The following is a 14,518-nucleotide window of genomic DNA, read 5'->3' on the forward strand; positions in this document are numbered from 1 at the left end:
TCTCTAGCCCTGATGTAACAGGTCCTCAACCCCGAGCCTCTATACTTCCATTAAAAGGAGTAAAGACATCCCACCTCTGGGTCCCTTTGCGGAACGAGCACTAGTCTACAGTGCTTTATTGCAAGTCAGCTGTGCTGTTCTGACTTCATAATCCTATGTCCTTGGGAGGCTGAGGCAGGATGGTCACAGCTTTAAGACCTGGTGGGTAACCTAATGAGATCCTGTCTCAAAATTTAAAAATGTAAAATTAGACTTGGGGATTACCTCAGTGGCAGAATGCTTGTCTAGCACGCACAAAACCATAGATTCAGTCTCCAGCAGCGCCAAGTATGGAGACACTGCAGAATGTGACACCTTGTAGGCGCTGAGGGAAATTATCGTGACTACTGTGACTATTTTCCCCCCCTGTTGATTTTGGAAAGGTAGGATATGCACTGTAAAGTGATGTGCTCCCACTCAACGCCAGGCCCTGAACTCAGAGGTACCTGTTGTTTTATTTGGGAGTGTTTTAAAGATATTATTGAGATGGATCAGAGGTCCTGAGTTCAATTCCCAACAACCACATGGTGGTTCACAACCATCTGTAATGAGCTCTGGTGTCCCCTTCTGGTGTACAGGTACATGCAGGAAGAATACTCTACACATAATAAATACATCTTAAAAACAAAGATATTACAAGTCTAGCCAGGCATGGGACCAACATCATGCTACTTAGCAATAAAGAGATGAGAGAAGAAAGCCGGCAGCTTGCCTAACTCACCTGCTCTAGCTGGGACTCTAGACACGTGCATCTGTCTAGTATTCTGTCTGGTTTTCTTGGTGGCAGTAGAATGCCAGTGCCAATACAATCCTGTAGGCTTCTGCAGCCAAACTAAAAGGCTTAGTGACCATTGGAAGCACTGGTCAGCCTTCAGTGAGGAATGAAGACACTCAGATGGAAGAGAGAGTGCTCAGATTCTTAGCCAGTTAGTCAGAGACACGGGAGCCCATGGGCATGTGCTCTCCCTGAGGAAATACCCCTGGAATAGAGGCATAGGCCCTTCCTTGTAGATGGTCTGGGCTAGTGCAGAACCTGTCCCAGAGTGCAGTGTGTGTGTTTCAGGCATGGTGGTGTGATGTCTGCATGTGCATAGGGGGATGGGGTGGGAGTTTCCCTCCATGCTGCTCTGGACCACATGGCTAACAGGGTGTGGGCTGAATCCTTTCACTTCCCCAAATGTAATAATACCCTGGGTGCAGAGTGGGGCGGGGCTTGGGCGGGGGCGGGGCCCCACCCTCTCCTCCCTGCCCACCCTCTCTTCCCTGGCCACTGCCTGGCCAGGCTTTAGGGCCCCCCTTGGCCTTGGGGGAGGCCTTGGGGTGGGTTCTGAGTCTCACCTAGGCCAGGCCCACCCTCACTGATTTGACATCCCCCTCCCACCCCTGCAGCTGGACCTGCAGCCTCAGGCCAAGGTGCTGATGTCTGTGCAGTATTTCCTGGAGGATGGGGGTAAGACCCCCCACCTGGGCAGGGGCAAGCACATTTGCCAGGTCAGGGGAAAACTTTGCACTGGTACCTAAGGAAGCAACTCCCATGGGGATATGTTGGGACCATCTTGGGAGGTTTGCAGGGGGAGCGACTTTCATGAACCCTGGGGCTGACTTCACCCTATGGCTTACAGATTGCAAACAGTCTATGCGTAGTGAGGAGGAGGCCAAGTTCCCAACCATGAACCGCCGTGGAGCCATTAAACAGGCCAAAATCCACTACATTAAGAACCATGAATTCATCGCCACCTTCTTTGGGCAACCCACCTTCTGCTCTGTGTGTAAAGAGTTTGTCTGGTGAGGGTGGCAACACCTGCTGGGGTGGCCCAGGAGGGAAGGGACTGCTTATCTTCACTAGAGTATCTACCTTCACTCACTCTTCTGGGCTTTGCCTTCCAGGGGCCTCAACAAGCAAGGCTACAAATGCAGACGTAAGTCTCTCAATGCATGCGTGTGTGTGCTTAAGCGCGTGCTGTTGTTTGTATCCCTGGGTCTGGATGGCATGTCTGGACAAGAGCCCTGTGTACATGAGTGTGTGTGCTTGAGTCGGTGAGTGCCAGGCTGGCTTGTTGCAGCTTGCCAAAGCCAGTTCTGTGCATTCCTTCCCAACTCTGTGCAGGTTCTCAGGTTGTTTCCAAAAATAGACTATTGTAGAATTTACACAGAAACCAACCCCAAACCAGCCACGGGCACACACGAGGTCTCTATCCTCAGGGGTGGATGTGAGATCTTCACTAGCACTCCCCTGACTTTGTGTGCTTGTGGATGCAAGTATCTCTGATGCACAGGTGTGAACACACCTTTCACCATGACACACAGTGTGGAGCAGGCTTTGCAGGCTGCAGGTGTGGGCAAGCATAAGCTGCTCTACCATTTGTTCACTGCGAGGTCAAGTTCTTCACACTGACTAGGTGTCTCTGTTTCCTTGTCCATAAGCTAGGCTTAATAGATCCAAGTGTGAAGGTCCACTGGGATGGAATATGTAAGCTATGTTTTAAGGGCTTAGCAGGTGGTGAGCATTTAATAAAAGAAGCCTGTTGTTGTGATTATGCAAGCTTTGTATGCATGTACAGGTGTCTTTGTACTGGTGCATGTCATGTGTTCATGTAAAGGAGAGTTTACTTACTAGCTGTTTACTATCTTGAAATAAAGAAATGGGAAAGAGAGGCTCTCCGGCCCCTATACATCCTCCCTTCTGCCCACCCCCCACCCCACCCTAGGAGCCCTTGAGCCTTCTCTATTTTCTACAGCCCTTTAGATTGACCCATCTCTTGCCCCATGCCTTCCAGGCCCTTTCTGGAAGGGCTGGCAGGAGGAGGGAAAAATGAAGCCCTGAGCTGAGGCCTGTGTAGGGTGAGGGTGTGGGCGGCCAGTGAGAAGGCTGGCTTTGTGCAGAGGGCTGAGCTTGGCCAGCAGTGCCAGCTCAGACTCTGCCTCTCTTGGTAACCCCCCTTTCCCTGTCCCGGGCCTGCGCCCCTTCAAGAATGCAACGCTGCCATCCACAAGAAATGCATTGACAAGATCATCGGCCGCTGCACTGGCACTGCTGCCAATAGCCGGGACACCATCGTGAGCTGGGCCCTTGGGGTCGGGGGATTGGCTAGATAGGAGGCTGTGGGTGCCCTAGCCTTCCTTTCCTTTTTGGGCCTTTGGGTTTCCCAGACCTTTGTGGAACTCTGTTATGAATCTGGTACAGGGTTGGGGGAGAACTGGCATGTGACCCCTGACCTGTAATACCCTTCCCCTCCAGTTCCAGAAAGAACGCTTCAACATTGACATGCCACACCGGTTCAAGGTTTACAACTACATGAGCCCCACCTTCTGTGACCACTGTGGCAGCTTGCTCTGGGGACTGGTGAAGCAGGGGTTAAAGTGTGAAGGTGTGTGCTACCCAGATCCCAGCTACCCCCAACCTCCTAAGCCCCAGCACCCACCATGATACCTTCACCCCTTTCCCTGATACTTCAAAGGACTCTCATCTGTCCACACTTCATTTGGGGTGAACCCTTCATTTAGGAGGAACCCCTCCCCACTGCCCTTCAAGTCTCCATCCTGAGCTTTATCCTCAAGTGTGCATTTAGGGACTCACTGAGGAGAAGTCACTGGAAGTTCTTAACCAAGGCTTGCCACACACTAGCAGGCCCTGCTCCTGGGCTCCCTTGTCCCAGGCTTCCCTTTAAGAGAGTCTCAAGGTCCTGAGGAAAGCGGCCTATCTTGCTTGTCCCAGATGTTAAAGGGATTATAACTAGCTTCCATTCTCTCTCCCTCGCTATCCCCTCCTCTTCCTCCCCTCTCCCTCTCTTTCTCCCCCTTTTCTCTCCTTCACACCCTTTCTCTTTTTTCCCCCTTCTCTTTCTCCCTTCCTGCCTCCCTACTCCTTTCTTTTCCCCCCATCTCTCTCCTCTCTTTCTCTGACCGGGATCTCTGGAGCCCAGGCTAATCTGCAACTGTATAGCTGAAGCTTGCCTCAAATGCAGAACAGTCTTGCTATCTCAGCTTCCCAATTGCTGGGATTATGGGTGTGAGTTACTGCATCCAGATATTTTCTTTATCTTTACTTAAACCATGAAATATTCAGAATGCTCATAATGGCTTCAGATGTTCTCATCCCTGAAAGGAAGTTCAGAAGTCCAAAAGTTCTTCTGTCTCCTCCCCTCCCTGCCCCCTCCCTTTTCTCTTCCTCCCTGCCCATTTCTGAGACCTAACACTGGTTGCTCTGCTTCTGTCTCTTACAGATTGTGGCATGAATGTGCACCATAAGTGCCGAGAGAAGGTGGCCAACTTGTGTGGCATCAACCAGAAGCTCTTGGCTGAGGCCTTGAACCAAGTGAGCCAGGTAGGCAGGGGCATTAGGGTCTGGACCTAGGGTGATGCAAGCAGAGGCTCTCAGGGCTCACAGAATGCCTGAGAACCCTAAGGTGAGGCTTCTGTAAGGTGAATTTAGGTAACAGAGAGGTGGCCTTATCATCTTGGGAAATTCCTCATTCAGGCAGTTCTTTACATGAGGGGAGACAGTGACTACAGAGCTGAGCATTGGGACATTCTGAACAAGAACAGGGTCTGTGTTACATATGTGTCATATATGGTATATTGTGTGGTGTAAGGTGTGTGTGTGTTTGTGTGTGGTATTTATTTGGTATGTAGTGTGTCCAGAGTGTGTTATCTATGAGTGGGTGGTATATAGAGTATGTGGTGTGTATATACATATGCTGTATGTGCATAGTGTATATGGTTTGTTTACATGGTGTGTGTGTATATGTTGTGTGTATGCAGTGTGAGATATGTGGGGGTGGGTGGTATGGCATGTGGCGTGTATGTTGTGCATACATGTCTATGTTGTATATGCATAGTGTATATGATGGGTGCACGTGTGTATGGAGTATGAATGCACAGTGTGCGGTATGTGTTGAGTATATAAGAAAGGGTTCTCATGATGTGTATGTATTTACCTATGACTGGAACTTAAGGGATAGTAAAACTTTAGAGTAAAATTCTAGAGCAGAAGTGAGTGACTAGCAGGAGGTTTCATGGGTAAAGGCTCTTTCCACTCAGCCTGACAGCCTGAGTTCCTGCTGCAGAACCTATAGACTAGGAGAGAAGCATCCCACAGGTTGTCCTGTGGCAATGCACATGTGCGTGTATGTGCTGCACGCATGCACAAATAGATGTAAAAAAATGTTTGAAAATAGGAGAGTAAACAATTTATTATTGCTTAGGAAGGTATGGTTCAGTCACTAAAATCCTGTGCCTATAATCTGTGCCTTTTAGATCGCAGGGCCAGGGGAAAGGAGGAGTATGTCTGGGAGTCCTGGGCTCTGCCCCTCTGACGCCATTGGGATTAAGGAGGGATTGTGATTGGGGATCCTCTCACTGGCCTAGCAGTTCTGACAGTGGTCTTACCAGTTGGCTTTCTTCTTATGCCCTTTCCCTAGAGATCTTCACGGAAGCTGGATTCAGGACCATCAGAGACTGTTGGAATATACCAGGGATTTGAGAAGAAGACAGGAGTCTCTGGAGATGATTCCCTAGGTGAAGCTGGGTCAAATACCCCCATTAAATCTCCCATTCCCCAACAGTGCAAAGAAAGGTGCCAGTCTTTCATACCGAGTGAGTCCTGAGATGAGGTACTGAGCCCCTTTCTCTCCAACTCCTTCCCCAGCTCACCCTTGGGATTCCAGTAAGTCTTTTTGTCTAGTAAGTTCTGGGAAGAGGTACCACCCACGGGGAGTGAGCCCCTTCTCTCCACTCTGAGACCCTTGCCTCGCCTACTCCTAACCCCTGGGAAGGGAGTCATGTATACTGAGACCTTAGTCTCTCCGTCTCTCTAACAGACAACAATGGGACCTATGGCAAGATCTGGGAGGGTAGCACCCGCTGCAACATTGATAACTTCACGTTCCACAAAGTGCTGGGCAAAGGCAGCTTTGGCAAGGTGAGAGCAGCCTGCGACCAGGGCTCAGGGCTTTCCTGTTGAGCACCAGAGGCTGGGTGCTGGTAACCTCAGGGCCGTTGCTCAACATCCTTCCCTTTGGTAGGTCCTGCTTGCAGAGCTAAAGGGCAAAGACCAATACTTCGCCATCAAATGCCTGAAGAAGGATGTGGTGTTGATCGACGATGATGTGGAGTGCACCATGGTAGAGAAGCGGGTGCTGGCGCTCGCCTGGGAGAATCCCTTTCTCACCCACCTCATCTGTACCTTCCAGACCAAGGTTTCTGGCCTTCCCATCGTTGCCTGTGCCTGACCAACTCTGTCTTCCCCCATGGCAGGGCTGTGTCTGTTGCAGTCACACCTCCTAAGTTGTTACCCTCAGCCCAGGTCCTATGTCCCCTACTTCCTGTGGGGGCTCCATGAGCTTTACCTCTGCTTACCCCCACCCCACTCCAGGACCACCTGTTCTTCGTGATGGAGTTCCTCAATGGGGGTGACCTGATGTACCACATTCAGGACAAAGGCCGCTTTGAACTCTACCGTGCTACGTATGTGAGGGCCCTGTGTGAGGAGAGGTCTAATGCCTCTTTGGCTGAGTCTGATGCCCTTTATCCTTCATTCCTTCCCCAGGAAAGGCTTGAGTCAGGACAGGGCTGGCACTGGGGACACTTGGGACACTGTGTGGGAAGCAAGGTCCTCTGGGCCCTTGTCCTCTCTTTAGGCCTCAGGCAAAACAGCAGAATGGATAGTGCCCTCTACAGACCCTGGTGTGTGGCTCCCAGACTACAATAGTAATGCCTTCGAGCCTATGCATACCCCTAAACTATTGGCATGTATTTGCACACTTGTGTCACAGAAATGCCCTCCTACCACAGAACATTGTCTAACTTTCCCTTCCAATCTGCTGCCTGGACTTCCAGCCTCCACTCACCTGATAAAGACTGTGCTTGTTTGGGTCCATGGTGTCAGTAGAGTTATTGATAGCATTTCCTGTCCTGGGGTGGGAGATGGGACTGGTGGGCAAAGGCCTGGATCCCTGTCTCTTCCTTAGGTTTTATGCGGCCGAGATCATCTGTGGGCTACAGTTTCTACACAGCAAAGGTGTCATTTACAGGTATTGGTGGGATTAGGGCTCCTAGACTTCTGGGAAGGGTGGTGCCTAGCCTGATCACAGTTCCAACACTGCTTAGAGTGAGTGTTTGGCTGAGTATCTGCTTAAACCCCTAACTCGGTACAAGGATTTTTCTGCCCCTTCAGCTGAGGCGGAAGCAGCTCTAGGAGCTGGGAGCTCACTGTCCATATTCAGTGCTCTTGGAAGGGGGCAACCCTGCAGGCACAGAGTCTCCCTACTTTATGCTCAGCATATGCAGATGAGCCTGCATTCTGTATCTCTATGTGGGATGACATTAAACTATTTACCAGGCAGGAACTAACTGTGGAGCCAAGTTGTGTTTCTATACCTCTGTAATCCTAGCACTTGGGAGGCAGAAGCAGGCAGATATCTGTGAATTTGAGGCCAGCCTGGGCTATATAGGACATCCAGAGCTACATAATGAGACCTTGTCTGAAACAAAAAAGAATTAAAAATCAGCCTGGGCTGTATATTGATACCCTATCTCATAAAAGAAAAGAAAACCAACCAAACCAAGCCATGTGACAGTATGTATCAAATAGTGGTGCTAACCAGTTTTCTGGGGTGGGAGTGAGGAGCTGCAGAGATAACAATTTAGAGAACCTGCTTCCCTTGCAGGGTTGGGTTCTTGGCATCCATGTCCAGTGGCTCACAACTGCTTGTAGCTCTCATTCTAGGGATCTGATGCCCTCTTCTGGCCTCTGTGGGCACCTACACTCATGTGCACTTGCCCACCCACAGGCACACATACATAATGTGTAAATCAAAAATAACAATAGTAAATAAAAAGTGGGATGAGATACATACTCCAATTTGCTTGTCCATGCCTAGAATGACTGGAGGCTGTCTGGTGGCTGAAGTTCGGGATACACCTTGTGCTGTGTACATTCTATTACTGTTCCCATTCAGATGACTAATGGGGAAATCAACATGGTCCCTGCCCTTGTTGAGTCAGATAAACCAGAGCTGGGAAGGGGGTGGGACATACCTGCCAGCCAGTTAGGGGACAAGGGGCAAGTGGTGTCAGTACCTCTGAACTTCACTCAAGGCTTCAGGAAGTAGGATATCATGTGTCCCACATTTAGCATAGAGGGCTGCTGCCAGAAGGCACCTTTGTTTAGCATGCTGAACTCACCTTTCTCCTCTGTGTTCTCTATGCTCCAAGGAAAAGCTGTGGACTTGCAGGGCTGAAATCCAGCATATGGCAGCAAGGCTAGGGAGGATTAGAACTGGCACCCAGGGATATTCTGTCCCTTTTTTCCTCAGGGACCTCAAGCTGGACAATGTGATGCTGGACCGAGATGGCCACATCAAGATAGCTGATTTTGGGATGTGCAAAGAGAATATATTTGGGGAAAACCGGGCCAGCACCTTCTGTGGCACCCCTGACTACATCGCCCCTGAAGTGAGTAGATGTCTCTCACTCAACTATGCGTTTGACCTTGTGTAGTGATGAGGCAAGCAGGCCTGCTTTCTGTCCCACCCGCAGGGCTAGCTTTACACCCGAAATAACACACAAATTGTATTCATTTAAACACTGCCTGGTCATTAGTTTCAGCCTCTTACTGGCTAACTCTCACATCTTGATTAACCCACATCTATTAATGTGTGTAGCACCATGAGGTGGTGGCTTACAGGGAAGATTCTAACCTGCGTCCATCTTGGGAAAGGAGAGCTATAGTATCTGCCTCACTGCCTTCTTCCTCCCAGCATTCTGTTAGGTCGACTCTGGCTATCTAAGCTGCTGTCCTATCAAAAAGCCAAGGCAGTTTCTTTATTAACCAATGAAATAACACATAGACAGATGACCCTCCTCCATCAACCTTGGTAGGGTAGAGTCATGGAAGCTTCCCAATGAAGGCTGGTTCCCTACTCTGACCACTGTTACCCCCAGATCCTGCAGGGCCTGAAGTATACATTCTCTGTGGACTGGTGGTCCTTTGGGGTCCTCCTCTACGAGATGCTCATTGGTCAGTCGCCCTTCCATGGTGATGATGAGGATGAACTCTTTGAGTCTATCCGGGTGGACACGCCACACTATCCCCGCTGGATCACCAAGGAGTCCAAGGACATCATGGAGAAGGTAAGCCTGGCTAACACATGGCTTTGGGGTTCCAGGAGATCCTGTCTCTGGAATAGGGCTTCCCTCAAGCTCCATGCCTGACATATCCCACGTCTTGAACTGTCCTTGTTCCCAGGGCACTCTTTTCTAGGCCTCCTGTCTGGAATCAGCAGGGTGTAGTGACTAAGGGTTCGAAGGGAGACAGACAGACCTGAGGCTGAGTCTGGCTCTGTCTGTCTAGTGCTAGTGACCTTGGGTGGGTCACTTAACTTCCCTTTCTGCATCTTCAGACTTAGTAGCATCCTCAGAATTAGTAGAAGCACTAAAAACTGGGAACACTCAGCACCTGACTGACTACGAGTGTCAGTAAAACATAGAGCTTTAGCCTCAGCCCCAGAGTTCCTGGGCTGAGCCTGCCCGGCCTTGGAGCCCTTGATCTGCTAGCAGTTTGCAAAAGCTCCAGTTTCTCATGGCCTTGAGTCCTGACCGAGGCCCCTGTGGATTGCAGCTGTTCGAGAGGGAGCCAGTCAAGAGGCTGGGAATGACAGGAAACATCAGACTTCATCCCTTTTTCAAGACTATCAACTGGGTCCTGCTGGAGAAGAGGAAGGTGGAGCCACCCTTCAAGCCCAAAGTGGTATGACACCCACCCCTGTTCCAAGCCTGGTCCCGCCCTTGCCCTGCCCCCTTCCTGCAACATTCCCATACTTGCCCCTTTTCCTTTCCCAACAAACCAGCTTCCTGTTCTCCCCTGGCATGCTGTATCAAGCCTGTGCTCTCGCGTTCTCATAATCTCCCCAGTCCGACTCCAGCAGTCATTCACAGACATTTGGAACTGTGGACTCAGGGTCGTGAGCTGGAGAATATGCACTTAACCTAGTGTGTACAAAGCCATAGGTTTGATCCTCTGCACCACCAAATAAGAGGCAGAAACAGGCAGGCCTGATAGAGCATGCCTCTAATCCCAGTACTTGGGAGGCAGAAGCAGGAGAGTAACCACAAGTCTGAGGCCAGCCCAGTCTTCATAGTCACTTCTCAGCTGGACAGGAGTGTGCAGCGGAACCCTGTTTCAGAACAGCAACAAAGAAGTCGTGTAGTGGTGGCAGTAGTGGTGGTGGCAGGTCAGCCGGGGATGCATAGCGTGATCTTGTCCAAGAGGCCAGGGACCAGGAGACAGGACCTCACTGTATTGTTCAGTCTGACTCAGGCTGGCCTCTTACAGGTGCACACCACCATAAGTCAGCCACCTTGTAACTAAACTCAATACATTGTGCTTTGGAAACCATGTCTTGGCCACCACAGTTAGGGTTTCACCTCCATCCATCTACTTATGAATCACATCCATTTTCCAATTGATATTGGACGTGCTGAGTCCTTATTGGAGCAGAACGCTGTGCTGGGCTTTGGTGAAGTAAGAAAACACCCTAGTGCTGGAGGAGCCCCACCTGGTGACAGTCTGATACTGGAGATGTCACAGGGCACACATCTAGGGTTGCTTTGGGAGTGTATATCAGTAGGAGCCTGGGATGCAGGGAGCAGAGTGGTCTGAAAGACTGCTTGGAAGAACTGCTCTGTGTTAATAGGGCTTAGGATGTCTTCAGCTAGAGGGCATTCCTGGTAGTGAGCGATGATTCCATCAAGGTCCCAGGTCCTCAGAGGCCACTGGACTGGTTGGAATAGGGAGCGGATAGCACCTCTGGGAAGTTGGAACTTGCTGGTTGTGATGTTGTACATGTGTGATCCTAACACTCCGGCGGACACAGGAGGTTCTCAACTTGAAGCTAGAATACACAGCATGGTCCTGTCTTTTAAAAGAGAAGTTAGGGCACAGTATCCCTTTGTGATCACAGCGTCTTCTGCCTGCCTTTATCTTGCTTGCTTTCTGTCCTCTTCTGGGACACACTGTTCCCACTGGGCAGTCTCTGTGACATGCCCCACATTTGTGCTTTGAAGCAGCAGGCCACTTTCCTGTGTGGATCTTATATAAGTTCCTGTGTATATCTTATATTTCCTTTTGTGGATCTTATATTCAGAGGCTCCCGGAGCAGGGTGACAAGCTGGCCCAGCTCTTGCTACAGAGAGAAGTTTCTTCCTGCACACACTAGTCAGGTGTGATGCCCCACTGGGGGCAGGGCAGGCATGTGAGCAAGGCAGTGGGCTCTTGGCCCCAAGAGTGGGCCTAATAGGAATTGAGCCCAAGGGCTCTAGTGTAGCTAGAGCTCAGTGGCAGAGTGCTCACCTAGCATGTCAGTGTCCTCCCCAAATAAAGGTAAAAATAAAAAACAAAAGCCAGGCATGGTAGCACATAACTGTAATCCCAGCCCTTAGGGAGTGGAGGCAGAAAAATCATGGGTTCACCACACAGCAAGGCCTAACATCTCTGAGACTGTTTTCCTGCAAATAAAAGAGTAGCGTTTCTCTCTGGGACTGCGGTGTAGGGTAAGATGAAAAAAGGATGTAAACCCAGGGTTCCCCTAATCTACCACTTTTCAGAAGAAGCCAGAAATCTGAGTTTCCCTGTTAAAAATATTGTTTCGGAGTCTATCAAAGCCTAGCACTGAGGGCTAGGAATGTAACTCAGTCGTGAAGCACTTGCTACACGCACACGAGGCCCTGGATGTGATTCCCAACAATTTGCCAAACAAAACCAGTACTAGCTAAATGCTTGTGCCTTCTAGCTCAGTTTGGCCCGAGGGTCACCAGCGACCTATCTCATCCAATCCTTCGGGGCAGTGAATTAGGAACTTGTCTTATAAACAGCCAGAGAATAAATATTTAGAGCTTTGCGGGCCAGGCAGTCCCAGTGCAGCCATACTCCATGTGTTGACGAGTGTGGCTGTATAAAACTTGATTTGTGGACACAGAAATTTGCATTTGACTTCATTTTCATGTGACATTGGATATCCTTTTAATTTTTTTTCCCCTAACCGTTTAAAATCATAGAGGCTAGAGCTGGGAGTGGGGGTGCTTGGTGATGATGCCAGCACCTGGGAGGCTGAGGCAGGAGGATCATGAATTTGTAGGCAGCCTGGGCTACATGAGACTTTGTTTCAAAAACACCAAAACCAAAACCAACTAAACAAAAATAGCAAAAGCTATTCTTAGCTTATAGGCCCCTTTAAAAACAGAGCAGGAGACATGTGGCCCACAGGCTGAGTTCACCGGCTCCTGTCCTGAAGGGTGCCCCCTGTCTTTACTAACCCCGCGCTCCTCTCCCGCCTTCTTCATCCCTTGGGGAATTAGCAATACCCTATGGTGGGACTGCCCTCAGGCCACCAGTGATACCCTCTTTCCTGACTGAGTAGACTGCCCTGGCTTCCCTGACCAGGACCTCAGAGGCCTGGGTGCCTGTTGTGCCTGTGAGGGCAGACTTTGGAGATACCCTGGCGGTCACCCTCACCCTCTGCTGCCTTCCCTCACAGAAATCCCCCGCAGACTACAGCAACTTTGACCAAGAGTTCCTGAGTGAGAAACCCCGCCTCTCCTACAGTGACAAGAACCTCATCGACTCCATGGACCAGGCAGCCTTCCGTGGCTTCTCCTTCGTAAACCCCAAGTTTGAGCAACTCCTGGACAAGTGAGCTCCCCGACCTGCTTTACACGCCAGTAGAGCAGGCCAGTCTGCCCTAGTTCCGCATCCGCATGCCCGTGGACACCCACGGGTGACTGGGTGTTTGCTGCTGCTGCCTCCTCACCTCAGAGGGTTCGGCTCTTGTTGCCTGGGCTCCCAGTACTCCTTCTGTGAACTGTTTGTGAATTTGCTTTCCCTTTGCCGTCCGAGGGAAACTGTAAATCCTGTGTTTCATTACTTGAATGTAGTTATTGAAATATATATTATATATATGCACATATATATAATAAGCTGTATATATTGCTTAGTATAGAAAGCATGTAGGGGACTGGTAATGTGTTGACTTTTTTTAAAAAATAAAAAGCATGTATGTGTATGTATATGTTTATATACATACTTATACATATATATGTATGTGTATATATATGTGACCAAAGGAAAAAGCACAAGCTATCTGAACCACAAGGTTTTTTTTGTGTATCTAAATAAACACTGAATGGTACCAACCTGGCTGTGGGGACATTTATGTCCCAGGAAGCTGGTAGCAGGTGCTCCTGTCACTTTTAACTGCAGTCACAGACTCCTGAGTCTTCATGCAAATATGTTTGTATTTAGGGGTTTCCTTATTCTTGAGGGCCGTGGGACTGCAGGAGCCCCAGATGTCTCTGTGGGGTGATGGTAGGAGGTGAGACTGGACAGAGAGGGTCAGCCCAGAAGTTGAGAGAAGCAGAAAGCCAGGTCTGAAAACTGGAGCCAAGGCTCTGAGTTGGGAATCTCAGGGCTGGAGTACGTGCATAGCGTGCGATAGAACTCTGGCTTCCAGCTGGCGCTCGATCACTGCTCGTGCACACACACTGTTGGTAGAGCACTTGCAAACATGCATGAAGCCTCATCTGCAGCAGTGCATAAACTCCACCTTTGGGAGGGGGAAGCAGGAAGATCAGGACTTCGGGTTCATTCTCAGCCACACAGTGAGTTTCAAGGCCAGTCTGGGCTATAAGAAACCCCGTTTCAAAAATAATTTTAAAAAGACTTAGAGGTTGCCCCCTATATTAGGCAGGAAGACAAAGAAAGGAAAAAGCTTTTAAGTATATCTGGATTCAAATCCCAAAGTAGCTATTCAGCAAAGATCATGACCCTTCATTGTTTTAAGTCTCAATTTATCTGTGAAATGGGATCAGGTCTCTTTTTGAGACAGGGTCTCTCTGTGTAGTCCTGACTGTCCTCAAGCTCGCTATGTAGACCAGGCTGGCCTCGAACTCAGAGATCTACCTGCCTCTGCTTCCCGAGTGCTGCTATTAAAGGTGTGTGCCATATGCCTAATTGTAACTGCACATCGTATTATTGCTTCTCTTCTTTGGGAGATGAGTCGGCCTCTAAATTCTAGAATGATTCCACAAGAGTTCTTGCCTACCTGGAGGAGGGGAGGGGAATGCCTGGATGGTGTGGCTGTGAGGGTTGCTCCAGTCTGCTGGGAGCACAGACTGCGCTGTCAGGGAAACGGGGCTGCCTGGGAACCAGCATGGCCTTGCTGTGCAGGGGCCCTGCCTGGGCTCTCTCCACCACCCCGTGCCTCCCATTGTACAAGCTACCAGTTTGTCCCTACCTCCCTTCCTGCCTGCTGCCTGGAGCACAGGTCTCAGACAGGGCCCTCCCTTGGGCCCCTCTGGTCTAACCCCTGGGGCCCAGCTGGCTCTTTGTCCTGGAGGTGGCTGAGGCAGTCCTAGTATCTGATTGGCTGGTCCAGTAGCCATGCTGCTGACTGCCAGCAGTTCATTCTTCTGGGCTGAGGTACAA

At 49.9% G+C, this 14,518-nt stretch overlaps 1 protein-coding gene across 3 annotated transcripts in view; it reads left to right on the top strand.

The window, feature by feature from the left end:
• Positions 1–13,101, top strand: part of Prkcd (protein kinase C delta) — a 30,689-nt gene extending 17,588 nt beyond the window's left edge. The window contains exons 4-19 of one of the 3 annotated variants that reach the window (XM_050158067.1): positions 1,429–1,489; positions 1,662–1,824; positions 1,927–1,958; positions 3,011–3,096; positions 3,278–3,407; positions 4,263–4,363; positions 5,460–5,556; positions 5,687–5,704; positions 5,859–5,959; positions 6,063–6,236; positions 6,413–6,504; positions 7,008–7,070; positions 8,355–8,493; positions 8,983–9,171; positions 9,659–9,787; positions 12,573–13,101. In XM_050158067.1, the coding sequence (XP_050014024.1) occupies positions 1,429–1,489; positions 1,662–1,824; positions 1,927–1,958; positions 3,011–3,096; positions 3,278–3,407; positions 4,263–4,363; positions 5,460–5,556; positions 5,687–5,704; positions 5,859–5,959; positions 6,063–6,236; positions 6,413–6,504; positions 7,008–7,070; positions 8,355–8,493; positions 8,983–9,171; positions 9,659–9,787; positions 12,573–12,731 (1,734 nt within the window). In that variant the 3' untranslated portion in view covers positions 12,732–13,101. Of the gene's footprint in view, positions 1–1,428; positions 1,490–1,661; positions 1,825–1,926; positions 1,959–3,010; positions 3,097–3,277; positions 3,408–4,262; positions 4,364–5,459; positions 5,635–5,686; positions 5,705–5,858; positions 5,960–6,062; positions 6,237–6,412; positions 6,505–7,007; positions 7,071–8,354; positions 8,494–8,982; positions 9,172–9,658; positions 9,788–12,572 lie in introns of all 3 variants that reach the window. The other 2 variants (XM_050158066.1, XM_050158068.1) reach the window with 2 other exon arrangements.
• Positions 13,102–14,518: the final 1,417 nt, after the last annotated feature.

Source organism: Alexandromys fortis, unplaced genomic scaffold (assembly GCF_014885135.2).
Source record: "Alexandromys fortis isolate MF-2015 unplaced genomic scaffold, M_Fortis_MF-2015_v1.1 scaffold_106, whole genome shotgun sequence".
In the NCBI taxonomy this organism is placed as follows: domain Eukaryota; kingdom Metazoa; phylum Chordata; class Mammalia; order Rodentia; family Cricetidae; genus Alexandromys; species Alexandromys fortis.